Source organism: Nyctereutes procyonoides, unplaced genomic scaffold, assembly GCF_905146905.1.
Source record: "Nyctereutes procyonoides isolate TBG_1078 unplaced genomic scaffold, NYPRO_anot_genome, whole genome shotgun sequence".
Classification (NCBI taxonomy): Eukaryota; Metazoa; Chordata; class Mammalia; order Carnivora; family Canidae; genus Nyctereutes; species Nyctereutes procyonoides.
Genome location: NW_026575125.1, coordinates 101,038,002 through 101,064,943, shown reverse-complemented (window position 1 = coordinate 101,064,943; position 26,942 = coordinate 101,038,002). Strand labels below are relative to the sequence as shown.

Sequence of the window (26,942 nt, the reverse complement as noted above, 5' to 3'; positions counted from 1 at the left end):
AAGTATTGCTGTCGTATCTCTCTTTAGAAATTCTTTTTTTTTCTCATAATAAAAATCCCATGGCAGCTCCTTGTCTGGAGGACTTTAAAAATAGGAGCGATTTCATCTGTCTGGAATGGTCTGTGTCAGCACTTGCCCTAGGCTAGTTTGCCACATAGGCAAAAACTCCCCCTTCCCTCCTCCTTCCCAAACGCCCCCTCCTCCACTGCCCCCCAATGCCCTTCACACCCTTGCACCCCTCTGTGTGAGATGAATCTCTTCTCCAGGACCACAGCTCCAATGTGATCTCCCACATAATATCCAAACCCCTCCTCCCCAGCTGTCTCCAGGTGCTGGGGATGCAGTAGGTATCACCGCTGGCAGCCTCTTTGCATTTTAAAATAGGACTCTGCTCACCTCAGCTGCATCTCCAGTCAGTGGAGCTTTGGACTATGTAGACAAGTGGAGAGAAGTGCAGGGTAGAGGGGAGGATTTTTGGTCACTGGGGGAAGGGGGTGGGGTAGGCCACCTTCCTGGAAGCTATTAAATACCAGATGTGCCCCCCCTTCTACATGGCTTTGCCTTGAGGGAGAGGGTAGAGGGTGGGAGGAGGGTGGCTGGGCACTCTGACCTATCAAGGTTGTTGCCTTAGACTATGGGTCGGTGATTTCCAACTACATTTCCCCTCGCCCGGCTTCCTGTGCCACGCCATAGGGACCTCGTGACCTGGTGTTAACTAGGGGTTTTCGGTGGCAGCGTGTCTTTGTGCCTATCAGCCAGGGCTCAATTTCCCCATCACTGTCCTCCCTGCCACAGCCACCCTCGGGTTCAGCCATGGTGGCGGCTGCAGATCAGCCCCAGCTGCGCTCGGCTCAAAGAGATGTTCCTGAAAGATCTGCAAAGCTCCTGTTCTCGGACGAGCCTGGTAAGGGGCCTGTTTTGTGCTCACCATGTAGGTGGGCTTTAGGAAAAAAAAATTATGTGTGGCCTTCTGCGAAGGAATGATGCTGTGCACAGATTTGGTGGGAAAAGCTGCCAGGCGAAGGCTACTCCAGGAGCTCATCGGAGTAATTTGGTCAATTTCATGTCAGAGCAACAGACATGCAAGAGTCCCTCCAAGGGGGACCTCCAAGGTGCCAGGCTCTGAGTTAGACGTGGTGAGTGACAAGGAAAATGAAGCAAGACTCCTGCTCTGAAGGGACTCAGTCTAATGGGGAAGGCAGCCATCCCAGGTTAGGCGTGCCTTGTTGGAGGTAAGTGAGGGTGCTTGGGAGCATGGAGGTTGCCCTTGGCTTCACCTGTTGCTGATTGGGATGGGGGAGTGCTCTCCAGGGCAGACTGTGTCTGAGCTGAGCAGGAGTAAGCCAAACCAAAGAAAGGTGGGAAGGGCTGCCTTTGGAGAAGGAATGACAGGAGCAGAAGCATGAGGTATGACGCTCCTTGACCTGTGTGGGGAACTGCAAGTGGGCTGCAATTATTAGAAAGGAAACTACCAGCAAGGGGGAAGCACAAGAGAAGAGGCTGGAGGCAGGCAGGAAGAGAGCCAAGCGTCAAGATTGCCATTGTGAGTATAGACTTTATCCTGAGGGGAGCCACAGAAGGATTTTTAAGCAGGTCAGATTTGCATCTTGATTAAACTAGTCAATTTGGGGGAAATCATTCAAATTGCCCATGGGATGACTTGATTAAAGAATTCCATTGAAAAGGTAGATTTGCCGATCTCACCATAGTTTAAGTGCAAGGCTGTCTTTTTTCCAAGAGGGTTTGTCATGAGTCTGAGGCTTTTTGGTGGGGGAAGGGGCCCTAAGACAATCTACAGGTATATGTATGTATTTATCTGTAAAACATCATTCTTTGAGAGGATGCGGGACCTCTAAACGGTGCTGACCATGGAAACTGTGTTTTCAGAGTTGGGTCGCTCCTACCCTTTCTTCTGCACCACAGTAACTGTATCAGGGTTGGGAACGCAAACTGTGCTGTGATCTCTCTGTTTCATTTAGCAAAAATCATCCGGGAAGGCGCTGTTTAACCTGAGTTGTGGCCACCTAAATCTTGCTGAAAAGGAGTATTTCGGATTAGAGTTCTGTAGCCATTCTGGAAACAATGTAAGTTGGTTTCATTATAGGGTTCTTTGTGTCTAGAATTGCTTCTCAAGTGCAGTTTGTGGCTAGGTATGTAGGGCTCAAACTTGATTGAAAAGTGAAAAAGCACTTAAACCCTTGCAACATACTTGGATTTAATAACGATTTTTTCTTCCCCCTCCTTGCCTATTTAAAGTCACCTCAGTTTACCAAACAGACTCTGCTACCCTGTGCTTCTCTTTTGTCACCCCGTGAAATAGCAACCTAAGCTTTATTTATTCCGGCTTTCCAGAGACTGGACCTCAGCCTCCACAATGAAGATTCCTGACCTCACCAGTGTGAGGGGACTCTTATTGCCCCTCTCTCAGGTCCCAACATTCTCTATGTTCTTCCTGCTATGTCCTGCCTTGGCATATCTGTTATCCCAGCTCCTTCCCTGAAAGGCTCCTTATATCTATTAAGCTGGCATTTGGGGGCTGTAGGATTCAAATGCAGAGCCAAATGCCTTCATTAGCAACTAATGAGTCTTGTATGTGACACCTTTGTCACCCTGCTTAGGCAGGGTAGCAGCAATTCAAATGTCAACAACAAAGAGTTTATAGATCAACAACATTCACTGTCAGCAGGCAAATACAAGGGGGCTGATGGAGTGTGGTGAGGTACATCGTCTCTGACACGGCTGTTTCTATCTTTAGAAGGAGTGTAAGCTGTCTTGGTGTTTGTTTATTTTATGTTGACTTTTATCTGTTACCAAAAAAATAAGCTTCACTCAATGCCACATTTCATCAATTTTTTTCATTAATGTTATCACAGGTCTGGTTGGAACTACTGAAGCCCATTACAAAGCAAGTAAAAAGTAAGTATGGAAAAACACTTCAGGGATCTCATTCTCAGTTACAACTTGAAAAGATTTCAGTGCCACACAATTCCTTACCAAATATAAGGAGAGAGAAGGGCTTCGATGCATTATTTTAATCCTTAATATGCCCAGTGAGTCTAGCAATTAAAAAATCATTTTAATTTTGTCCAAGATGAAAAAAAGTCATGCTGCTGGATGTTCAGGTAGATTTGAAGAATACAGATATTGACAGCACTCTGCGGATTGGCTCACACTGGAAAACTGCAAATCTTTGAGCATCCTCGCTGTTCTTGGGGAAGGAAGAATTTCCTCTGCCCTTCAAGGCCCTTCTAGCCGGACTAAGAATCAAAATGACATGAGACAGATGAACAGGGGATATTCAGATTTAATCTCAAACGTGTGGGGAGGCCACACAGACATGGAAATTACAAAGACAGTCGGTCAAAATGGGCTATGTGTGTTATCCTGAATGAAGGAGAAGGGAATAAGGGTCTGGGGCTTCAAAGGGAAAGAATGCAATTCACAGGAAGAAGAAAAAGTAAATGTTTGGTAAACAAATGTTTGCTGGGCCATTGAGAAACAATGGGACATAGAGGACTTTGATCAAACAGGCCTTGGGAGGTACCTCCATGTCTACCACACCTTGTTCATATTATAATGTAGTTATCTAAGGTGATAGCCTTCTTCCTGGTACAGGCTCTCCTTTCCAATGTAAATTTAGCCAGTTAAAGCAGAGGTAAAGAGCATTTCCCGAATTGACTGGGTTTCGATGGCTTTTAATGCAACATAATCTTTTTAAAAAGACTTTATTTATTTGAGAGAGAGTGAGCTTACAAGCAGAGAGAGCAGCAGAGGAAGAGGGACAAGCAGACTTCCCACTGAACAGGGAACTGGAACCCTGGGATCATGACCTGAGCTGAAGGCAGACGCTGAACCGACTGAGCCACCCAGGTGTTCCTTAACTGGAAATGATCTTAATACCTAACTGGCTTATTTTAGGCAGCCTGACTCTGTCACTTGCAATGTCAATATTCAATGCCATTCCCTTCTGCCTGAAGATGTTTTCTTTTTAACATGGCACAGACATTGTGCATTTGTTTCATTTCACATTTGAGTGCCTACTACGTACAAAATCTACCCCCCCACACACCCTGTATTCCACCACTTTGTGCGGTAGTTTCAAAATTTCAGTGGGTATTAGGATCACTTGTTCAAATGCAGATTCCTGGGCCTCCTTGGGTTGGGGAGTGTCCACAGGTGTTTCTGAGGCAGGGGGATTTCACTGTCTTGTGATGTCTCTTCACTCACCTGCCCTCTCCATGGCAGGTTCTGTCTGCTCCCACCGCATTATAATCATCTGTCACATTATTCCAAAGGCTTCCTAACTGATACCGCCCCCCCCCATCCATCATCTACCCAACTTCCAAAGGGAACTATTGAAAATGGAAAGGCAACCACATCACGCTCTGGCTTAAAATGCTTCCATGGCTCCTTATGGCCCTTAGAATGAAATATGATTGGCATGATTGGCAAAGCACACCTGCCTCTCTAGCTTTACTTCTGCCACTGACCCCTTGGTATTCCTACCTCTCCTGACTATGGCAAAACTCACCTCAGGTGTGGTGTTCTCTGTGAAAAGAAGAGATGTCCACCTATATTGGAATTTCAGATAGAGAATCATTTCTTTGTGTAAGTATGTCCTGTGTTATTATTGTTTACCTGACATCCCAATCTAACTGGAGCCCTCTCTCCTCCCTCTTGTACTTCGCTGGTACTTAGTGCTTGCAACCGCCCGTGGTGCTGCCTCTTCTACCAGGCTAAGAGTGCTTAATTTTCTTTTCATTCCTGGTACCTACCTGCCTAGTACAATGCTTGGCCGCTAATAGACACTTGACAAATATTTGCTGAACGAATGGTACTAATGGTGTATGTATGTGTTTGCTTTTGATGCAAATACTGTCTTTCTTTTCAAATGCAACTAGGAGTGAAGGCAAGTAGATGTAGTTTCTTAACTCAGATTTTAAGCAACAAAGCAGCGGCAGTGCATACACTTCTATACACTTGTAGTTTCTCTTAATGAGATACTTGATGCCAGATGATAGTCACCTGTTTCTAAAGCAGGCCCTTCTCTCAGCCAGGAATGAAGAATCCCAAGTGGCAAGTGATATATATTTTTTTTTAATGGGACACTTCTTAGAGGACACAGAAGGGCCCAGAAATAGGCACATCTTTACAAGAAGAAACTCAAAGAAAGAGAGGGTAGAAAGAGGAGCAGGAGAACTTTCCTGATTGCTATCCACATAAAGACTCAATCAGAAATACCACCATGTTAGAAATGTGAAAAATTGAAACGTAAAAGTCTGAGGGAGGGAGACATGGGGAGTGAAGGGAGGAGGAGGGGTGAAGTGTGTGTGTGTGTGTGCGTGTTTGTGTGTATGTGTGAAAGACCTATAACTGTTGTGATGGACATTTAAATAAAACTTATGGAGATACTGTGTTTTAAGATCCTAAGGACGTTGTTTTCGAATTTATGGTGAAATTTTTCCCAGTGGACCCCGGACATCTTCGAGAAGAGCTTACAAGGTAGAGTACATCCCTTTGTGTCTGCTGCATGATATTACATAAGAATCATTATTTCCAATTTATCAGAGAATGGGCTTCTAGTCTTCTCTGGAAAGCTTGGCTCTCAATCACTCTCTGGCAGATGATGAGGAGCTGGAGAGAAGGCGGTCCTGGCTGGTCCCCAAAGTGTTAATCTTCCAAAGGGTGGGGACCTCTGGGAGAAGGAAGGGTGGCATTCTAGCAGGGCAGCCAGCCTGGGTGCCCACTTGGGGGTTCTGCCATTAATTGCGGCAACAGTAAGAGTGCTTGGCTTCATCACATCTGTGTTCCAATCGGAGGGCAGCATGATGGCACAAGTGTGATACCAGCTAATTTCCTTGGATATTGAAAACTATGTGTGTGCATGTGCCCGTGCATACGCGTGTGCGGACATGTGCACACACACATCCAATAGGTAGAGAGTAATGATGACATATACTTATAAAAAATTTAAAAAGTACAAAATAGTCTAAAAATTATTTAAATAAATTATTTATCATGTATAATATAAATCATTGATAATTTTATTATGATTCTTTAATCATCATAAATTATTCATGATTTTAACAACCATTTATAATGATACATTATTCATGATTTTAGATAAGTAAAATATTTTACACTTATAAAAATTAAAAAGTTAAAAAGTCACAAGTTTTCTTAATAAAACATTCAAAAAAGTATATTTATACTTATATACAATGCCCATCAAAATTACAATGTAAACCTACTTCTCTAAAAATGCATTGTCAACTTAACACTCCTCCAAACCCAACTGTGCTTGCTAGACCCTAGAATCTTACCCTAGAAGAGATATATGCAATCATCTAGCCCAGCCCTCCTGGTTCACAGGGGAGGAAACGGGTCCTGGGAGCTGGGAGCTAAAGTGACTTGGCCGGGACTTCTCCCACTTCCCCCCACCATCCTCACTCCCCTCCCACCCCTGGCACTATGGCTCATGGCCAGTTCTTCACCCCTTTGGTACAGGAGGACTTGTTTGCTGAGGGGTCTTGGCAGACATCACTTCTCACAAGTCTGTCACTGGCTCACCCCGTCTCTCCACATTGTGAGTTGTAGGCCACTTTCCCAGATAACCCGATACCTTGGTATCTGTATCAGTTTGCACTTGCTAAGTTGACTCTCAAATTGTGACCAGTTTTAATGGAGATAAACTTTCTCCCCCACCCCCGCCGCCAAAAAAAAAAAAAAAAGAAAAGAAAAATCAATGTGATGATAAATGATTCATCAGCTGTTCAGAGTGAGGATTTGGTATTTGTAGCAGCCAGCTGCCCTCTTAATAGCAAGAAAAGTGTCAAATGACAAGAAGTTTCCTTTCTTGCTTGCTAGGAGCAAAATGAGATTCTTTTTCCCTTTAGCAATTGAGGCTTATTATTCTCATTTACATCTATATTTGAAAGCAGGCAATGGCAAAGGTTAGACCTCATTTTTTCCTCAATGGTCTGTCAAAGATACTTAACCATAGTTGACTTCGCAAGGATGCCTTGTTTGGGGCCAATCCACGAGTTTCTGAGAGTGACATGCAAATATAAATTTTCTAATTGAGTCATTTTTAACCTATTAGGGGAGCTCATAATTTGAAGGATTATGTGAGTTTAATGATGAATGAGTTTATAAATTGAATGATCACCTACTAACTTTAATGATGAATGAGTTTATAAATTGAATGATCACCTACTAACTTTACCTGTTTTTTCTAATCTAGATTTGTATCTATCACCTGCAATTAATTTTGATTTACCACATTGCCTTCAAGGCTTAATTGATTTAAATTAAAAAGTCCAGATAAAACTTTATTTAGAAAGTCACATCTTATGTTAGGAAATGCCCATGGTAGATACTCAGTAAGTGTTTTAAGGTATAAAATAAAATATTGGCACCAATTTTGGACCATGGAAGAAAGCAGTCAGTGATAGAATCTTACTTTTATGCATCTTTTCAAAGTTGATGTTCCTTTGATAAGGGCTTGAAAGTGTAGAACAAATGCTATCTCTTTGGCCAAGCTCTGGATACCAACCTGCACTTTCTGGGTCCCTGACGAGCCCTTGGTGGGCAAAAGGGCAGTCTGGCTTCGTTCCATTCAGAATACAGGCATTTTCTACCTTCTCTGTGCCAAGTGATGGGCCGGCTTCTGATGATACAGAGAAGGTGGTCAGGGTGAAGCATGGCCTCAACTCCTTGATTTCTGCAACACCATCTCTGGATAGGAAGAGGCCTAAATTCAGCAGGTGACCTGACTTCTGGCCATGGTTTCACTATCTTTGGGCAAATGACCTTGTCAAAATCATCCAACTTCTGCCTTTCAGTAATTATAAAATGGGGGTGATCGCTCCTGTCCCGCCAACCTAAGTTGTTTTGATAGTGAGTGCTTGGTAGCAGTTGGTAAACAGAGCATCTTCAGCGGGCTCATTTTTGCTGTATCTCCCTTTCTCTTGGGCTGGGTATGTGGCTTAGCTATGTGGCAGAAACCACCAGAGGATGATTGGCCAACTCCCTCAAGTTGGCAGGAGGATTTAGCCAGGGTGATTCCTAATGGCTGTGAGGCTTGCCAAATGCTGGATCAGCCGAGCTGTGGTCTGGTGCTAGTTTGGGGCTGAAGCAAAGCCTATGCATTAGTCACCATCCCAAAAAGTCATCTCATTGGGGGTGCTGTTTCTTTCTTGAAACATCTTGGATCTGGGAGAAGGGAAATGCTTCTTGCTTGTTCCTGTTTCTTTCTCAAGATTTTTTCCCCAACTTCTTTGCAGGTATCTTTTTACTCTTCAAATAAAGAAGGATTTGGCTCTAGGAAGGCTTCCATGCAGTGAGAACTGTACAGCGTTGATGGTATCTCACATCCTACAATGTAAGTAGCAAATGTCAACTTTGGGGCCTGTCAGCCAGATAGAGGACCATGCAAAGGAGCAGGATGTGTTAGGACTTCCAGAGGAGAAAAAGGCTGTGTAAGGTGTGTAGAATTGGCATGGTCCAGTAGAAAGGGGTTGTTCATTATGGTTATGTGACTTTGGATTCCAATCCAGTCCCTGCTATGTTCTAGCTGTTTGTAGGCTTATATGAAGTCCCCTCTACCAGTGTGCCTCAGTTTCCTAGTCTTTTTGTTAAGGGTTTTATTTATTTATTCATGAGAGACACAGATAGAGGCAGGGACATAGGCAGAGGGAGAAGCAGGGTCCCTGTGGAGAGCCCAATGTGAGACTCATCCTAGGACCCTGGGATCACAACCTGAGCCAAAGGCAGATGCTCAACCACTGAGCCACCCAGGCATTCCAGTTTCCTAGTCTTTACAATAGTAACAAGAGTACCTTTTTACTGAGTGGTTATATAGATTAAAAGTAAATGCTGATGTTCTTCTATCATGGTGTAACCTCTCCCCCCCACATCCCTCCTGCCACCCTGCCTGGGGCTTGCTGTCCAGGAGTTGGGTTGGACTAATCTGTCCGAACATGGATTTTGCCAGGCAAGCTCCACTCTCTCTGTCTGCCCCAGGATGCATTTCTGTTACATGCTTTCTGCAGCACATTGTCATGTTTGATGGGATTTTTGTGTTGCTCTTTATCATGAGTCCAGAGAACAAAACACAGAGTACAGCAGGTGGAAAGAGGCTGAAAGGGAAAAAGGCCCTAGGCGTCTATTAGAGTTCCCCACTTGCTGGCAGCCAAGTAGTTAGACGCTGAATAATGAAGGCAGGGAAAAGGAGACCTGGGGGAACAGTGGGGGCCTGCCTGGGAGGGGGTGAAGCCGGGCAGGCCAGGCTTCTCCTGCACCCCGAAGGCCAGGGTCGAGACAGCTGGAGGTAGTATTTCATCTTATATGGCCAGTGGATTCACTCTGTCTTCTAGAGAGGCCTTCCAAGAATAGGCTGTTCTTTACCACTTTTGCAGGATTATAACGTCGTTTTTTGGCTTGTTTTACAAGTTTGGTTTTGACCTCTGTCCCTGACCTTCCCAGCAGGCCAGAGATGGTAGATTTCTGACTTCACAGAGAACTCCAGAATGAAGTGCTTGGATAGGGACAGCATCTAAATGAGTGTTTACCGAGGGACTACTGACTGGGACAAGTGATGACAGCCCCAGGATATCAGGAATGCAGTGGGCAGTGAGAGCAGTAGTAATCAGGAAAGGCTTCTGGAGGAGGTGTCTTTTGTGCTAGACCTAAAAAGGGCACATAGGAATGGGACAGGTAGTGATAGGCAGAGACACAGCTCGAGGACATCTCAAGCATAGTGTCTGTTCAGGAGAGGTGGCAGAAAACTAAGAGTTGAATTGATGGGCTTTCAGTGCTTGGCTTGGTGGGGGGCACGGGGTAAGGTGGATAGACAGACAATGTTGGAAGACTTATCCTTTTTCATTATCAGCCCGTTAATGACTGGGGCTCCCCAACATTCTTTTCTGGCTGTTGGGGAGGCCATTTCATTCTTAATAGTTCAGCATTATGGATTTGGGCATTCCCTAGTGGTCATTTCAGGCATAGCACAGAGGACTTCCGCTTTTCTTTTTCTTTTTTTTCTTTTCTTTTCTTTTTTTTTTTTTTACTTACAAATTTATTTTTTATTGGTGTTCAATTTGCCAACATATAGAATAACACACAGTGCTCATCCCGTCAAGTGCCCACCTCGGTGCCCGTCTTCCGCTTTTCTAAAGGCTATTTTGTCAATCCAAGTTCTTTCCATAGGGAAAAATTAAAAGTTTCAGTGAGCCCAACTCCTCACAATCCATTTCACTGGATGCTAAGGCAGTGTGTAGAACATCACCAGGCTGCTTGTTCATTTTTTCACTTATTCATTCATCCCATGTTTATGTCCTAGGCACTCAAGAATCTCCACATTCTGACCTCATCCGCCCAAGTCTCCCTTACATGTCTTTTTTAATGAATGCTCTTAGTAACTTCTTTGTCATTCATTCAACAAAAACTATCGGGTACCTACCACATGGCAGGTGCTCTTATAGTTGCGGCAAACCATGGCAGTGAACTAAACAGACACAGAGCCTTGCTCTCATGGAGCTCACGTTTTGGCAGTGGAGGACAATCAGACAATAACCCAAATAAGGAAACATATAATGTATGTTAGAAGGTGATAAGTTCACCAGAGAAAATCTCATATGGAAGGGAGATGGGGAATCCTGGGGATGGGTACTGAATTTTTCAATGAGGTAATCAGAGTAGGCTTCACTGTGAACATGACAGTTGAACAAAGACTCGAAGGAGGTGAGACAGCAAGCCTTGCAGAAATCTGGTGGAAGGTTGTTCCAGGCAGAGAGAATATCCTGTGCAAAGGCCCTGAGATAGGAGTGTGCCAGGACTGTTCAAGAAACATTTAAGCAGGCCCTGTAGTTGGCTGGAGCTGAGGGTGAAGGGAGAGTAATTATGGAAGGCCTTAGAAGCATCTTAAAGACCTAGAACATTACCTGAGGTGGGAAGCCACTGATCCATTTTAAGCGGAGGAGTGAGATGATCTGAATTAGGTTTTATTTAGTTATTTTTTCCCAGAGATTTTATTTGAAATAGACTGAGAGAGCACAAGCTGGGGGAAGGGTAGAGGGAGAGGAAGAAGCAGGCTCCCCACTGAGCAGGGAGCCCAATACAGGGTTCTATCTCAGGACCCCGGGATCATGACCTGAGCCAAAGGCGGTTGCTTAACTGACTGAGCCACCCAGGTGCCCCTGAATTAGCTTTTAACAGGATCATATTGGCTACCTAGGGTGAAAACTTTATGATGGAATGATGGAAGTGGGGAGAACAGAGAAGAAGCTATTGCAGAAGAAAGAGATGATGGTACTTGGGGGCCAACGTGGTAATAGTTAAGATGCTTGTAAAATTTGCTACCTTCTTTTACTGCTGATATTTACTCATTTACATTTCGTAGGTCTCTTCCTAGATTGTCACAGTCTTGCATGGAGTGAAAAAACAGCACAGTCTTATGTGTTCTTGTGTTGTCCTAGGGTCAACATCGAGTCAGGATTTTGTGCTTAATAAATTGAAGAGTTGGTGGGTGTGTGTGTGTGCATCTAGGTTTTTTTTTAAAGATTCTTTTTATTTATTTGAGAGAGAGAGAGCACAAATGTGGGGAGGGGAAGAGGGAGAGGGACAAGCAGACTCCCCACTGAGCAGGGAACCCGACGTGGGGCTCGATCCCATGACCCCTGAGACCATGACCTGAGCCGAAATCAAGAGTTGGACGCTCAACTGACTGTGCCACCTAGGGGCCCCACTAATTTATTTTTGAAAACAGCTGTATTGAGGTATAATATACTTATCATAAAATTCACCCTTTTAAAGACTATAAATCAACTATTTTTAGTAAATTTACAAAGTTGTGCAACCATTACCACAGTCCAGTTTTAGAACATTCTCATCATGCCAAGAGACCTCTCATGCACATTTGCAGTCACTCCCTGTTCCCATACTCAGCCCCAGCAACTACTAAATTATTTTGTTTCTATAGATTTGCCCTTTCCAAACATTTTAGCCAGAATAATAGAATATGTAGTCTTTTGCATTTCTGTGGCCTTGTTTCACTCAGCATAGTATTTTTGAAATTCATGAATGTTCCAGCATGAATGGTAGCAGTTGGTTCCTTTCTTTTGCTGAGTAGTATTCCATTTTATGGACATACCACATTTGTTTATCTATGTACTTGATTGTGGACATTTGGATTGTTTCAAGCTTAACAAATATGAATAATGTTACGAACATACATGTATGAATCTTTGGACATGTTCTCGTATCTCTTGAATAGATTACTAGGAGAGTAATTGCCTCATCTTAAGGTGAATTTACATTGAAAATGTTAAGAAGCTGCCAAACTGTTTTCTTAATTAAAACAATAAAACCAGAAATGTGTCACATTTCCAATTTCTCCACATCTTCACCAATAGTTGGTATTCTCTATTTTTTTGGTTGTGGACATTCTAGTGGGTATGAAGAGCTATCTCATTGCAGTTATTACCATTTTCCTAGTGACTAATGACGTGGATTACCTTCTCATCTGCTTATTAACAGTCAGTACATTTTTGTTGGTAACATGCCTTTCAGATCTTTTGCCCATTTTAAAATGGATTGCTGTCTTCTTATTGACAGTTAAGAGATTTTTATATATTCTTTTTTTAACTTTATTTATTTTTAAAAAGATTTCATTTATTTATTCATTAGAGACAGAGAGAGAGAGAGAGAGGCGCAGAGACACAGGCAAAGGGAGAAGCAGGCTCCATGCAGGGTGCCCAACGTGGGACTTGATCCCGGGTCTCCAGGATCACACCCTGGGATGAAGGTGGCGCTAAACTGTTGAGCCACCCGGGCTGCCCAACTTCAATTATTTATTTTTTAAAGTAACCTCTACATGGGGCTCACACTCATGACCCCAAGATCAAGAGTCACAGGCTCTTCTGACTGAGCCAGTCAGGCACCCCAGATTTTTATATATTCTGATTAAAAATCATTTATGAGATATGTAACTTGAAAACTATCCCCCAGCTTGGTGGCTTGACTTTCTGTTTCTTAATCCTGGCTTTTGGAGTGGAACAGTTTTTAATTTTGGCAGAATTCCCCTTTTTCAATATGTTTTAGTGGATCATGCTTTTGGTGTTGTATTCAAAAACTCTTTGCCTAACCTTAAGGCCACAAAGATTTTCTCCTAAGTTTTCTTCTAGATCTTTAACAGGTTTTCCTCTTAGATTTAGTTATATGACCTGTTTGGAGTCTTTTTTTGCCTGCCTGTGTGGTATATGTTGTGAAGTAGGGATCCAACTTCATTTTTTTTTTTGTCCATGATTGTCCTTTTTTCCTATTTTTTTGAAAAGACTATCATTTCCCCCATTGACTTGTCTTGGCATCTTTTTGAAAAACCAATTGACCATTAATTTAAGGGTTTATTTCTTGATTCTTAATTATGTTCCATTGATCTATACATCCTTATGCCATTATTACACTATCTGATTTATTATAGCATTGTATTAAATTTTGAAATATGGAAGTGTATATCCTCCAACTTTGTTATTTTTCAAAATTGTTTTTGGTTATTTTGCATCCTGTGCATTTCCATGTAAGGTTTAAGATCACCTATCAATTTCTATTAAAAATACAATGGGAATTGCATGGAATTTATAGATCCATTTTGGCAGAATTACCATCTTAATGATATTGAGTCTTACAATGCATGAACCCAAAATGTCTCCCCATTTATATAGATCTGTTAAAAATTTCTCTCAGCAATGTTTTGTAATCATCAGTTATACAAGCCTTGTACATCTTTTTGTTAAATTTACTCCTGAGCATTTTATTTTTTTAGATGCTATTGTAAATGGAACTTAGTTTCATTCTTGGATTGTTCATTGCTCATGTATATAAATACAAGTACTTTTTGTATATCAATCTTCTATTTTGCTACCTTATATTCTAGTAGTTTTTTGTGGATTCCCCAGGATTTTCCACACACATGACCATGTTGACTGCAAGTAAAGACAGTTTTATCTCTTCTATTTCAGGGCAAATTATTGATATTTTTTTCTTGTTGATTAATTATACTGACTAGAATCACTAGTACAGTGTTGGATAGAAGTGACAAGAATAGATGTCCTTGTCTTCTTTTTGGTCATAGGAGAAAGCATTCAGTTTCTCAACATTTAGTATGATTATGATGTTAGCTCTAGGGTTTTCATAAATAACCTTTATCAGGTTGAAGAAGTTCCCTTCTAATCCTAGTTTGTTGGATTAAAAAAAGTTTTATTACTATATTTTTTAAAAGAGGGAGGCTCAGAGTAGCAGAGAGAGAGGGAGAGAGAGAATCTTAAGCAGGATCCACACCCAGTGTGGAGCCAGACGCAGGGCTTGATCTCACAACCTGGAAATCATGCCCTTGGTTTGGTCTTTTAAAAACAACAACAACAACAAAAAAAAACCAAACTTGTTATATGAGGATTTTCATTATGACGCGACTTTTAAAATATATATATACAGGGCAGCCCGGGTGGCTCAGAGGTTTAGCGCCGCCTGCAGCCTGGGGTGTGATCCTGGAGACCGGGGATCGAGTCCCGCGTCGGGCTCCCTGCATGGAGCCTGCTTCTCCCTCTGTCTGTGTCTCTGCCTCTCTCTCTCTCTCTCTCTCTGAATAAATAAAAAAATAAAATCTTAAAATATATATATATCATCTGTCATGAATATGTCACCTGTCTAAAATGTAATAAAAAATCAAGAGTAAAAAGGAAGTAAGTTTCTAGCACTCAACATCAGTGTCCCCCTTTTCTGTGTATTTTAGTCATAGGATTCCATGGAGAATGTATTTACTCTTTTTTTTGAGAATGTATTTACTCTTACAATTCATAAAATGCTAACAGTTTTGGATATCTAGGTTGTCAGTTAGAAGTCATAATTAGAACCAGGGGCAGAGAACTTTTCAGGGCAAGTCAGTAACCAGGAAGTGATTCACATCAATCTGACAGAGAGGAGAGGGAAAAGGCATAAAAATTATAAAGAAGACACAGTAATTCAGATGAAACATTTTGAATCCATTAACTGTAGGGGTAGATAAGTCCTGTATACATTGATCACCTTTATAGGCATTGTGTTATGACAGATGTTTATAACAATAAACTAGAGAGATCAAGAAAAGAGTAGATTATGATCAGGGATAGCTGCCAGTAATTTGGAAAAGCCAGAATGATTTCCAGAATGATTCATTTACTGGGGATTCTGGATACCTGGGGTTTTACTCATTTCCCAGAGTACAGAATTGTATTTTCTCACAGTTCTGGAGGCTAGAAATCCGAGACTGGAGTGTTGGCAGCTTTGCTTTCTTCTTAGGCCTCTCTGTTTGGCTTGCAGATTGTCACCCTCTGGATGCAGGCTCCATGCAGGGAGCCGGAACGTGGGACTCGATCCCGGGTTTCCAGGATCAGGCCCTGGGCTGAAGGCGGTGCTAAACCGCTGAGCCCTTGCGGGGGGGGATGCATCCTCACCTGTTCTTTCCGCTGTGTACCTGCACTCCTGGTGTCTCTTCACAGGATCAAATTTCCTTTTCTTATGAGGACACTAGTCTGATTGGATTAGGGCTCACCTTACTGACTCATTTTAACTTAGCCTCTTCTTTACAGGGCTACCTCTAAACACAGTCACATTCTGAAGTATGGGGTTTAGGACTTCTACGTTTGAATCTGAGGGGAGAGGGACACCCATTTCAACCCATAATGGGGACTGGTGAGAAGAAAAAGATCTTAACCAGGCTGAGGAAGAAAGAACTAATGAAACATTCATCTGTGATCCTGGAGCCTTTAAGACCTACAGTGTGTCTGTGATTGACTATACTGAGACTTCATAGCAACCCACTGCTTCTTTTTTTTTCTTTGTCTTTAAAAAATATTTTATTTAAATTCAATTTGCCAACATATAGTATAACACCCTGTGCTCATCCCATCAAGTGCCCTCCTTAGTGCCCATCACCCAGTTACCCCTTCCACAACCTACTGCTTCTGATTTTAAAAAGATCCAGTTAGTTCCCCCATATCCTAAAATATAAATCCACATAAAGCATGGAGTGGGGGGCCTAGGGCCACATTGGCTGCAAAGAAAGGACCATTTGGGGGAGGTCAGGGGGTCTGCTGGGCACTCCATTACTAAACTCTTCAGTGCTAATGTGGATGTCACTTCTCTCTCATGCAGCAGAACTGGGAGACTTTCATGAAGAAACAGCTAAGAAACATCTGGCACAGACCCGGTACTTACCAAACCAAGACTGTTTAGAGAGCAAGATCATGCAATTTCATCAGAAGCACACGTAAGTACTTCAGCTGGCACCTGCTTCCACCAGCAGGAACACAAAAGCTGGGGACAGACTCTTAGAAGCAAGTCCTAAAGTCAGAGAAGCTTCGGCCTCAGGAACACACTGAGCCCTTTGGGTGCAGGTGTCATTCTTGCTACATTTATTAGGCTCATTAATTCTTTCCCTTGGCAGTGGCAGGAGCCCAGCTGAATCTGACATTCTGCTACTGGATATAGCGAGGAAGCTTGATATGTATGGCATCAGGCCCCACCCCGCCAGTGACGGCGAAGGGATGCAGATCCACCTGGCTGTTGCTCACATGGGAGTACTGGTGTTACGGGTAAAAACTCTTTCCTTTAATGTCCTGTCGCTTTGGGGGTGACCTTAGCTCAGACTCGGGTGTCCATTCCTGTGGTGACCTCAGCCCTCGGTCAACCAAAAGAAGGAGGGGATGCTCATGAATGTCTTGGGTTAGTCTTCTCCCCTCAATGTGCTTTGTTTCCATTTGTGGTCTGTGACTGGCTGTTTTGATTCTGAGGAGCTCACACATTAGATCGGGCCAGTGTGGTGGTGAGACAAAATCAAGAGGCTCTTTGGAACTTTTAGACTCTAAATATGAATATGGATTTGGGCACCCTAAAAGCTTAGGTTGTGACACAGAATGCACTCACCCTGTCCCAATCCAGAAACAACCCACAGGGACCCAGTGAGAGCACTGAAGTAAGTCACAAACAGGTCAGGTGCAGACTTGGCTAGAAGAATGTAGGCCCTCTTATGTTTCTGGTTGTTAAGTTTTGTAGCATGAGAGCCACACAAGTGGACAAAAGACCTAATGGGTCACAGGCATATCTGTTCACCTAGGAGGAAATTTGACTCATTCCACTCTAACCTGGGATGGATCCTTGGCATTTCCTACTGCATGGGAGCAAATGGGGAAGGAAAGGGGAGGGGAGTGAGGCCATTGTGTTAGTTGTTATCTCTTCCAGTGTAAGTACTTCTGTGGACAGCGTGGAATGGTGTAGCTGGTCTGATTTGTCCCAGCCCAAATCCAGTAAAAGAATATTTGTGTGGGCGGGCAGCCCGTTGGCTCAGCGGTTTAGTGCTGCCTTTGGCGCAGGGCTTGGTCCAGGAGACCTGGGATCGAGTTCCACATCGGGCTCCCTGCATGGAGCCTGCTTCTCTCTGCCTGTGTCTCTGCGCCTCTCTCTCTCTCTCTCCTTGTGTGTGTCTCTCATGAATAAATAAATAAAGTCTTAAAAAAAGAATACTTGTGTACTGAGTACTTTTTTTGTATTCCATTATTCTTTTTTTAAAAAATGACATCAGGGGATCCCTGGGTGGCGCAGCGGTTTAGCGCCTGCCTTTGGCCCAGGGCGCGATCCTGGAGACCCAGGATCGAATCCCACGTCGGGCTCCCGGTGCATGGAGCCTGCTTCTCCCTCTGCCTGTGTCTCTGCCTCTCTCCCTCTCACTGTGTGCCTATCATAAATAAATAAAAATTAAAAAAAAATAAAAAATGACATCAGGTTTACTGAGATATAATTTGCACACTATAAAATCCATTGGATTTAACTGTTCAATTCATTGGGTTTGAGTATATTTACAGAGTTGGGCAGTAATCTATTCATTCATCCTCCCATCAGTATGGTTATTGTACAGCCATTTTGTGCCAGACACTAGAGCTGCAGAGGGAAATGGGAGTGATCCTGACTTCATGGATCTTGTATTCTACAAAGTCTTTCTTTTTTTAAAGATTTATTTATTTATTTGTGTGTGTGTGAGAAAGAGAGAGAATGAGAGAGAGAAAAAGAACACAAGCAGGGGACAGGCAGATGGAGAGGTAGAGGAGAGAATTCTCGAGCAGACTCCCTGCTGAGTGTAGAGCCCAACGTGGTGCTCAATCCCAGCACCCTGAGATCATGACCTCAGCCAAAATCAAGAGTCAGTTGCTCATCTGGCAGAGTCACCCAGGTGCCTCATGGACCTTGCATTCTAATAGGGGGAAGACAGCCAATTAAACAAGTCATTTTAAACAAATGTAGTGTATATGGGGTACTAAGATAACACATGAGAAAAGAGCTTTAACATTTAAGCTAAGGGGGTGCCTGGCTGGCTCATTGTACAGAGTAAGAGCTTGCTACTCTTGATCTCAGGGTCATGAGTTTGAGACCCATGTTGGGTGTAGAGATTACTAAAAATAAGTAAATAAATAAACGTAAAAAAAATTAAGCCAAGACCTGCAGAAGTTGTCCAGATCAAAGAGATAGGGTTGGGGACGTCTGGGTGGCTCAGTAGTTGAGCATTTGCCTTTGGCTCAGGTCATGATCCCGTGGTACTGGGGTTGAGTCCCACATTGGGTTCTCTGTGGGGAGCCTGCTTCTCCCTCCACCTATGTTTCTGCCTCTCTCTCTGCATCTCTCATGAATAAATAAATAAAATCTTAAAAAAAAACAAAGAGGATTGACAGGTGAGGGAGGGGATTCTAGACAAATGGCACACAAAGACCCTGAGAAGGGTAAAGGATGGCACAATAAGAAACTAACATTAAGCATGACCTATGGCTCCTGTCATTAAGATACTAGCAATTCATTTGGAGAGACCAGAGAAATAATGATCAATATCACTCAGTAAGTAATCAAAAGCTAATCCGTCATACTTACCTGAAGTTGCACTACAAGAATACATAACAAACTAAAAAATGCAGCTTCCTATAGAGAATGGATACGTGGGTACAGAGGGACAGAGGTGTGACAGTGGTGGGAGTGAGACTTCTCGATGCATATATTTTTTGTATACTTTTGATTTTTGGGCCATGTGATAAACAAATATCAAGCAATCGACTGACCAACCAACCAACCAACCATCCAAAAAAAGATAAATGGTTTGGGCAGTCCAGGAGAGCCAAAGGAGTTCAGAGGAGTTAGAAATGTATAGTTATACAGAATATTTTAGAAGGGGTGCTACCAGACTGGCAGGACAGCTTGACTATGGGGAAGGTGATTCTGGCTAAGGAAAATGAGGAGCCCTCTGGGAGGGAAGATACAGGATTGGATGGAAGAGTGCATTCTAGAATCAGTGGGATAGAAGGCCAGATGGATATTCAATACAGCTGAAGCAAGCATACCCCAGCCAAAAGTATTTAGACTTGATGATACATGCAGTGAGGGGCCCTGGAAGATGTTTAAGTAAATGGGGTGGCAGTTGAATCTGGAAACATAGAAAGGGGGTGGAATTAGAGAAGCTACTATAGTCATCCCTTCCTCCTTGGTCTCCCTATCCTGGCTAGAAAACTTTCCTAGCCCTACTCCTTCTTGCTTGTATTTCAGAGCAGCCCTATGCCCCACCTGGAATGCCTTCTTGGCATTCTACCTTCTACCTAGTATGACATTCAGCTTCTACCTAGTATGACAGGATCAGTCTGTACGAGAGGTAGGATGGTCCCAGGCATGAAGCATGTTTTCTAATGGGTTCTCATTGTATTCCAAACCAACTTGTGCTGTCATTCACCTTGAAATCTGCCATGCATGTCATTACAGGGAAATACAAAGATCAATACTTTCAACTGGGCTAAAATCCGCAAGTTGAGTTTTAAGAGAAAGCATTTTCTCATCAAACTTCATGCCAACATCTTGGTAAGTAGCTTTCTAATAAATTCTTTTACTTTCCGTTCACTTGGGATTTCTTGGTTGTTTCAGCAAATGGCTTGAATGTGAGTGGTGAAAGCTGAGGGGTGATGGACTCCCTCTTTTGCCTCTACATAAATAAACCAGAGTGTTAGTCATATTTTTACTTGAGGCAAAACACCAAGGAATCCTATTGGCAATTCAGAATGAATAAACTAGTAGGAAAATGGGGTGGCTGAAATGAAAGACAAGTCTCCTTAAAAACCACCTCCCCACCACAGGGATTTGATAAGTCAAATGGAAGTGACCAGATCTAGGACTATGGATATATTTATTTGATGTGATCTGCCCCATTTTATATTTTCATCTCCTTTCCTTAAACAAAAATAACTCAACATGGAGTACATACCAAATAATTGAACACCTATTTGCCAAAGCAGGATGTGGGGGAGTGTGGATGTAGATCAAGCGAAAGCATCTATTACTGGTCAAGGCTGCATTGTACAGAGTAAGACAAAGGTGCTAGAAAAGATGTTTTTTGTGACTATTAAGGAAGTGAAAAATGTTTTCATTTTTCGACCTACGGGATATTCAGTAGATTGGGCTTCATTCTCTGGATCCTAGTCTTACATAAAAGCGTTCATTTGATTGGACACTCAGGTGGCTCAGTGGTTGAGCATCTGCCTTTGGCTCAGGTCATGATCCCGGGGTCCTGGGACTGAGTCCCACATTGAGCTCCCTGCAGGGAGCCTGTTTCTCCCTCTGCCTATGTCTCTGCCTCTCTCTGTGTCTCTCATGAGTAAATTTAAAAAAATAAAAATAAATAAATATTAAAAGTGGTAAGAGGCTGATTACCAGGTAGCAGCAGTTCATTCTCAAATGGAGCCCTCTCTGCAGGCAGTCTGGTCTTTTAGCATCTGGTGGAGTGCAAGGTGCAGTTAGACACATCAAAGAACAAAGAATAAGTAGGAAGTCAAGCAAGGCCCTTTCCAAGGAGTCCATAGGCTCAGCAATAAACCCAGGAGGGAAGCACAGTTTAACTGGGTTTCCTGGTGGGACTTAGCAGAGGGAACAGCACTTCTATTTGCTTGTGCATGTGTGCAATTCCCACCAAGTCACAACTGGTTTTTATTATATTTCTTATATTTTAAAACATTTATTTATATTTATAATTTATTATATTTATTAATTTATATATTTTTAACTTTTATATTTATATTTATTATATATTTATTATATTTATTTATGAGAGACAGAGAGACAGAGTCAGAGACATAGGCAGAGGGAGAAGCAGGCTCCATGCAGGGAGCCTGATGTGGGACTCGATCCCAGGACCCTGGGATACGACCTGAGCTGAAAGCAGACACTCAACTGCTGAGCCACCCAGGCATCCCAAATAAAATATATTTTTTAAATGTGTTCATTTGAGCAGTCCAGGAGACTGTATCTAGTGAAGCTCATGGAATGGCCCAGGGCTGCATGCAGGAACCTGGAATGAGGGATGTGGGGGGGCAGTCAGCAGAAAACAGGGCTGCATGCATGCATGGGCAAATGGGGGTAATGTAGTGGGTAGGGGGATGGAAAAATTTGAACTTTAGGTCTGGAAGGGTAAGCTCCCCTAGAGAAGATTAGAATATGCTAAATGAGCAATACAGAGCGTCATAGAACAAGGCAGGATAGGGAGGATGAAGTGTTTCTAGCTGGTATGTTAAAAAAAACTCCTATATGGGTAATTATCCTATAAAGCCTACCATCTGTAAGGAAATCGTCTCCTGCCCCTCCCCCTGTTTCCTGTTGGTCATTTATAACTTCTCCTCACTTTGAAAGGATGCCCTTTGATGTTCATTTTAACCTAATTTACAACTTCATAAAAATGTTCCTGGCAGAGAAGAGGGGGTAAAAAAAGCGTTTGAGGTGCAGGAGCTGCAGACCAAGATTGGCTTCTCAGAGAATGCTCCGTTTTTGAGCAGTGGCCCTGTCTGTTCCTCGGAAGGTTGCCAATGGTTTGGTTTTAGTAGGTGTGAAGACTGTAGGGAGCCAAGTGGAAAATCGGAAGCTGCATGGGCCCCTGGACCAATAGTTTGGAAAGCATTGGGATTCGAAGTTCTTTGGTATTCTCTAAGGATGTTTGGCTTGATGGAAATTGGTTTACACAGGTGTTGTGCAAGGACACCTTGGAGTTCACCATGGCCAGCCGAGATGCCTGCAAGGCTTTCTGGAAGACCTGTGTGGAGTACCATGCTTTCTTCAGACTTTCTGAAGAGCCCAAATCAAAGCCCAAAACACTACTGTGCAGCAAGGGTTCCAGTTTCCGCTATAGGTAATGAAGTATCGCACATATGCAGACTATACACACAACTTCTTTTCAGCAATGTGGAATGCAATAGGGAAGAGTTGAGTTCTAGAAGCAATAATCCAATAACCCTTTAAGGGTAGTCACCTTTATTACTCCTTCTCTGTGTGACACTTTAGGTCAATAGTTCCTTACTGGGATACGGGAGGAGGGAAGCACCCTCTAGTTAAGGGGCTAGATTAGAATATTGGCAAGCATGGGGCGGGGGGACTTGCGCTATTTGAGAAGATGTATTTTAATGAACCTATTCTTTTCCGTATATCACAACTTACATGCAAGCCACGGAAAGGAAAACTCAACAACATCCATTTGGTGGTGGTTGGGCGAAAGGTGGGGAGAAAGCTCTGGAGGAGCTAAGGGAGACAGAACACTGAGCAATATGACGGCAGAGGCTCCTCACGGCAGCCAACACTTTAGAGGAATGGAAGCAAGGTCAAAACAAGATCTCGTTTTTACTCAAACACACCAGCCTAGGAATTCTTTGGAATAAGCTTTCAAAACTCTTAGCTAAGATTAAAAAACAAAACAAAACAAAAAACAAAAACCTTCTAATAGAATGTTTCCCACAGGGGATTTTCAAATAGTGGAAGCCCACCTCAGTAAGACCTGAGATCTTAAAAACATACATATTTTTGATGGAATCTTTCCAAAATGGATTTTACAAATCCCCGCCTTCTTGAACAGATGATACTGAGCATACTTTGCCCTTTTCTCAATGATCTGAGTTATTATAAACATCACTTATTATCCTCTGCAGGCAGCTGTAGTACAGGGATGGCCTCAGGGTGTGGGGGGTGTCAGTCCCTGCACCCCAGTGATAAATGGCTCACACTTTGGGGGTTTTATTTTTGTGTGTGATTTCTTTTTTGGCTCCTGTGTTCCTCTCAGCCATCAGCTGGTTTTCTCTGCTGGCATATGTCTGGCTGGAGCAAACATCTTCTACTGTTTCATTAGCTGTTTTTCTTCTGACAGGAACTGGGAAACCAGATAAATAGCCTTATTAGAAATTGTGTATAAAGTTGCAGGTAGGGAAGAGGCCTTTATAGGGAAGTCAATTTGTTTTCAAGGCCAGAATTTTTTTTTAAGATTTTATTTACTTATCCATGAGAGACGCAAAGAGAGGCAGAGACATAGGCAGAGGGAAAAGCAGGCTCCATGCAGGGAGCCTGATGTGGGACTCAATCCAGGGACTCCGGGATTAGGCCCTGAGTCAAAGGCAGACGCTCAACCACTGAGCCACCCAGGCATCCCTCAAGGCCAGAATTTTAACTGTGATGAGTCCTGTTTCGAAGCTTTTAAAAATCATCTGGGTTCTGAGTATTTGAGGTTGCTCTAGGCCTGATACTTCGAAGAGCAGGTGGTACGGTTCCTGTGATGGCCAAAGATTCATGGCCTATGTCATTCACGCAGACTCTTGACTTCAACAGTAGATTGGGCAGCCTGTGTGGCTTGGCGGTTTAGAGCCTGCCCTCGGCCCAGGGCATGATCCTGGGGTCCTAGGATCGAGTCTCACCTCGGGCTTCCTGTGTGAACCCTGCTTCTCCCTCTGCCTGTGTCTCTGCCTCTCTCTCTCTGTGTCTCTCCTATGAATAAATAAATAAATTCTTAAAAAAACAGTAGATGATGCTTTGGAGGTTGAGTAGCCTACTGGATTATGAGTGATGTTAATAAGATGTTGAACTCATTCTTTTTCATAGCGGAAGAACCCAACGGCAGCTTTTGGAATATGGAAAGAAAGGGAGGTTGAGGAGCTTACCATTTGAAAGGTATATGCTTTTCTCTCTCTCTCTCTTTGTCATGTTGATTTTAAGCTGAATGTAGAGATTCTATGTATTCTGTATGTGCCTGAAGACCATTTCAATTCCTTCTCTCTTTGGGGATTTCAGGAAACATTACCCATCTCAGTACCATGAACGACAGTGCAGGTCCTCACCGGACCTCCTCTCTGATGTGTCAAAACAAGTAAGGTTTCTGAAAATCCCTTCTTCTTTAGATAGATGTAATGCATCTACATGTCAAATGCTTTTAGGAATTGATTCTGCCAGAATCTCCCCGGTGTGCAAAAGGCAGCTCTGTTTGAGTAGGCTAGCCTCCTCAGGAGGTCTGTCAGCTAGTCTTCCCAGCCAATAGAAACCATTTAATAAATTACCACTGGTGTGTACCTTATGGATTGAAAGGATCTGGCATATCTTTAAACTGCAATTTGGATTGCTAACATCGTGCAAAAATGTGGATCCCAATGTATTTCTGTGGCTTTGTATTTTTGAAACTAAAAGCTCTTCTTTTTTACCTAATTAAAAATGCTAAGGCTCTGAGGAAGCTCTGAGGTCTTGGGTTAACGTTTTAAAGTACTCTTGCTGTGTAATTTTGTCACTTAATTTAAGAACAAAGGGACATTCTCCTGAAACTGAGATGATGGCTTCATTTAAGTTTTATAGCATTAACCATGTAAATTATTTTTCTTTTGTTCTTTCTAAAAAAATAATTATAGTTCTCACAAACTCTCATGTCTTCAAATCATAGGCAGTTTTAATCTCAAAGGCATTACGGAAATATAATGCTGGAAGTTAACCATCTAACATATGACCCTCCCATGCCACTCTTAGCCCACCATTTTATGCAGGGAGGTTAGGTCACATGACAGAGCCAGAACCAGAAGGGAGACCCCCCCCCCCCCGGCTTATTTATAAATGAGCTACTAAACCACACTGCTTGAGATACCATGCTGGCCGAAGTACCTGGAGAACTCAGAGGCAGGGAGTGGAATGGCAGTGAGAAAGGAGACTGTCATGTGCATTTTTTTAGCACATGGATTGAGATATGGTACATGTTATTTCCTCCTCTGTATATATTCATCAATAGAACATGGGTAGAAATGACCTTGTGAAAAATACCCTTGTGAAATTGAAGGCTAGTTTAGATCCCTGCCCCCACCCCAACCAAATGGCTTTTCTTTTCTTTCACTAACATGTCCTCTCTCCCAAGGTGGAAGATTTGAGGCTAGCATATGGCGGTGGGTACTACCGAAATGTGAATGGAGTGCACGCGTCAGAGCCAGTGCTTGACAGCAGGAGGAGAAACTCAGCGGTGGAGGTGACATTTGCCGCTGAGCTGGAGTGTTCCAAACCAGAGGTGGATCCGACACTGTTACATCAGTCCCAGAGCAGTTCCTCTTTCCCTTTTATTTATACAGACCCTGTCTTTAGTACTGACCCGGATCCCAGAGACTACTTTGGGGAAAGGAGTCCTCTGAGCTCCTTCCAACCCAGCTCTAAGTTTGCTGACAATCTCATGAGCACGTCTTCTGGCCTTGCAAGCAAAGTGAGTCCAGCAAGGCAGCTAACGTACACAGATGTGCCCTATATCCCTTGTACTGGTCAGCAGGTCGACATTATGCCTCCTCAAGTCTTTTTTTATGTGGACAGACCACCCCAGGTGCCCAGACGGTCTCCAATCATGGCAGAGGAAAATGACAGGCCAGACAGCTGTTTGGAGTCCACTACAATGAAGACAGCCAAAAGAAGCCCAAGGAATGTCAGAATGAAGAGCTTCCAACAAGACTTTCAAGAACTCCGAGAAGCCATGGCCAGGACTACTGGTAAGAGCAACATCAACGTAGATCTGGAGGTGGAGGAGCCAAATTCAGAAGATGCATTTGCATATAGCATTCAAGAGCAAACCCCAAAACGATCCCAGAGCCAATCAGACATGAAAACTATCCGTTTTCCTTTTGGGTCTGAATATAGACCTTTAGGACCTTGTCCTACTCTGAGTCGTAAAGCTGACCTTTTTACATATATGTTTGCAGAGCAGGGGTTTCCAACAGTTTTAACGGATCAGGGAGCAGCAGAAAGGTACATAGGTAGTGAATCCAGTGATTCAGAATCAGAAATTCTTAAACCAGACTACTACTCTTTGTATGGCAAAGGAACACGGTCGCCCATGGCCAGAATCCGCTTATCTTCTGGCAGCCTACAGCTCGATGAAGAGGATGAAGGTGTTTCTTTCAATACACCAACTGCTGAAGACAGGACTTTGCTAAAACCATGTAATTACTTTGTAGCTTAAAAATGTGAACTCTGAACATTTCTGGGCCAGTACCATGTTGCTAACTTGGATAAAAAAGAAGGAATCTTGGGCACAAATAATTTTCTTAGTTACTGTTCATTGGTATTAAGGGGACCTCCTACGTTTGGGCACCTAGCTTATGAAAGATCCAGCTGCTGCCTTGTTCCTCAAACTCCCCTCTTCAGTTTCCTCTGAAGAGACTCTGGAACATACCCTCTTCTCAAAAGCACTGTGGTGGGGCAAGGTGGCTATTTGTCATCTCCATTATACTTTTCCTACAGAGACATTAACCATGAACTTCAGGCTCTGGAACACTGAATAATGGTAACAGTATGAGTTGGCATGACACTGGCCTCTGATGTCCTTTAGTGATTTAGATTGTGACTGTGTTGGTCATTTTGTTTTTAAATCATACTGTGACTAAAGGTTCCAGTAAAAATGGCCCTGTCGTGTGTTAAATACTTCAATTTTTATAACATATATTAGGGGGAGCATGGCCCTCCTGTACCTCAGGAAGGAGATGGTGGCATAGATCCTCTCATCAGAATACAAGTTTATAATGCATCTAGGACTTGGAAGAATTCTGAACCCTGGAAATTCGTGAATTAAT

At 43.0% G+C, this 26,942-nt stretch overlaps 1 protein-coding gene across 1 annotated transcript; it reads left to right on the top strand.

Annotated features, from left to right (window-relative positions):
* Positions 1–859: 859 nt before the first annotated feature.
* FRMD7 (FERM domain containing 7) lies at positions 860–26,332 on the top strand. Its single transcript, XM_055338115.1, has 12 exons — positions 860–904; positions 1,980–2,084; positions 2,874–2,916; positions 5,469–5,502; positions 8,286–8,383; positions 16,189–16,303; positions 16,481–16,628; positions 19,825–19,920; positions 22,068–22,231; positions 23,962–24,030; positions 24,151–24,226; positions 25,250–26,332. The coding sequence occupies exons 1-12, from the start codon at positions 860–862 to the stop codon at positions 26,330–26,332; spliced, it is 2,076 nt and encodes a 691-aa protein (XP_055194090.1).
* Positions 26,333–26,942: the final 610 nt, after the last annotated feature.

Bases quoted from the DNA above. Each gene is read 5' to 3' on its own strand.
- FRMD7 (XM_055338115.1), top strand. From the start codon at position 860: ATGTTCCTGAAAGATCTGCAAAGCTCCTGTTCTCGGACGAGCCTG. The intron at 905-1,979 runs GTAAGGGGCCTG...TGTTTCATTTAG, and splicing joins CCTGTTCTCGGACGAGCCTG to CAAAAATCATCCGGGAAGGC. The intron at 24,031-24,150 runs GTATATGCTTTT...TGGGGATTTCAG, and splicing joins AGGAGCTTACCATTTGAAAG to GAAACATTACCCATCTCAGT.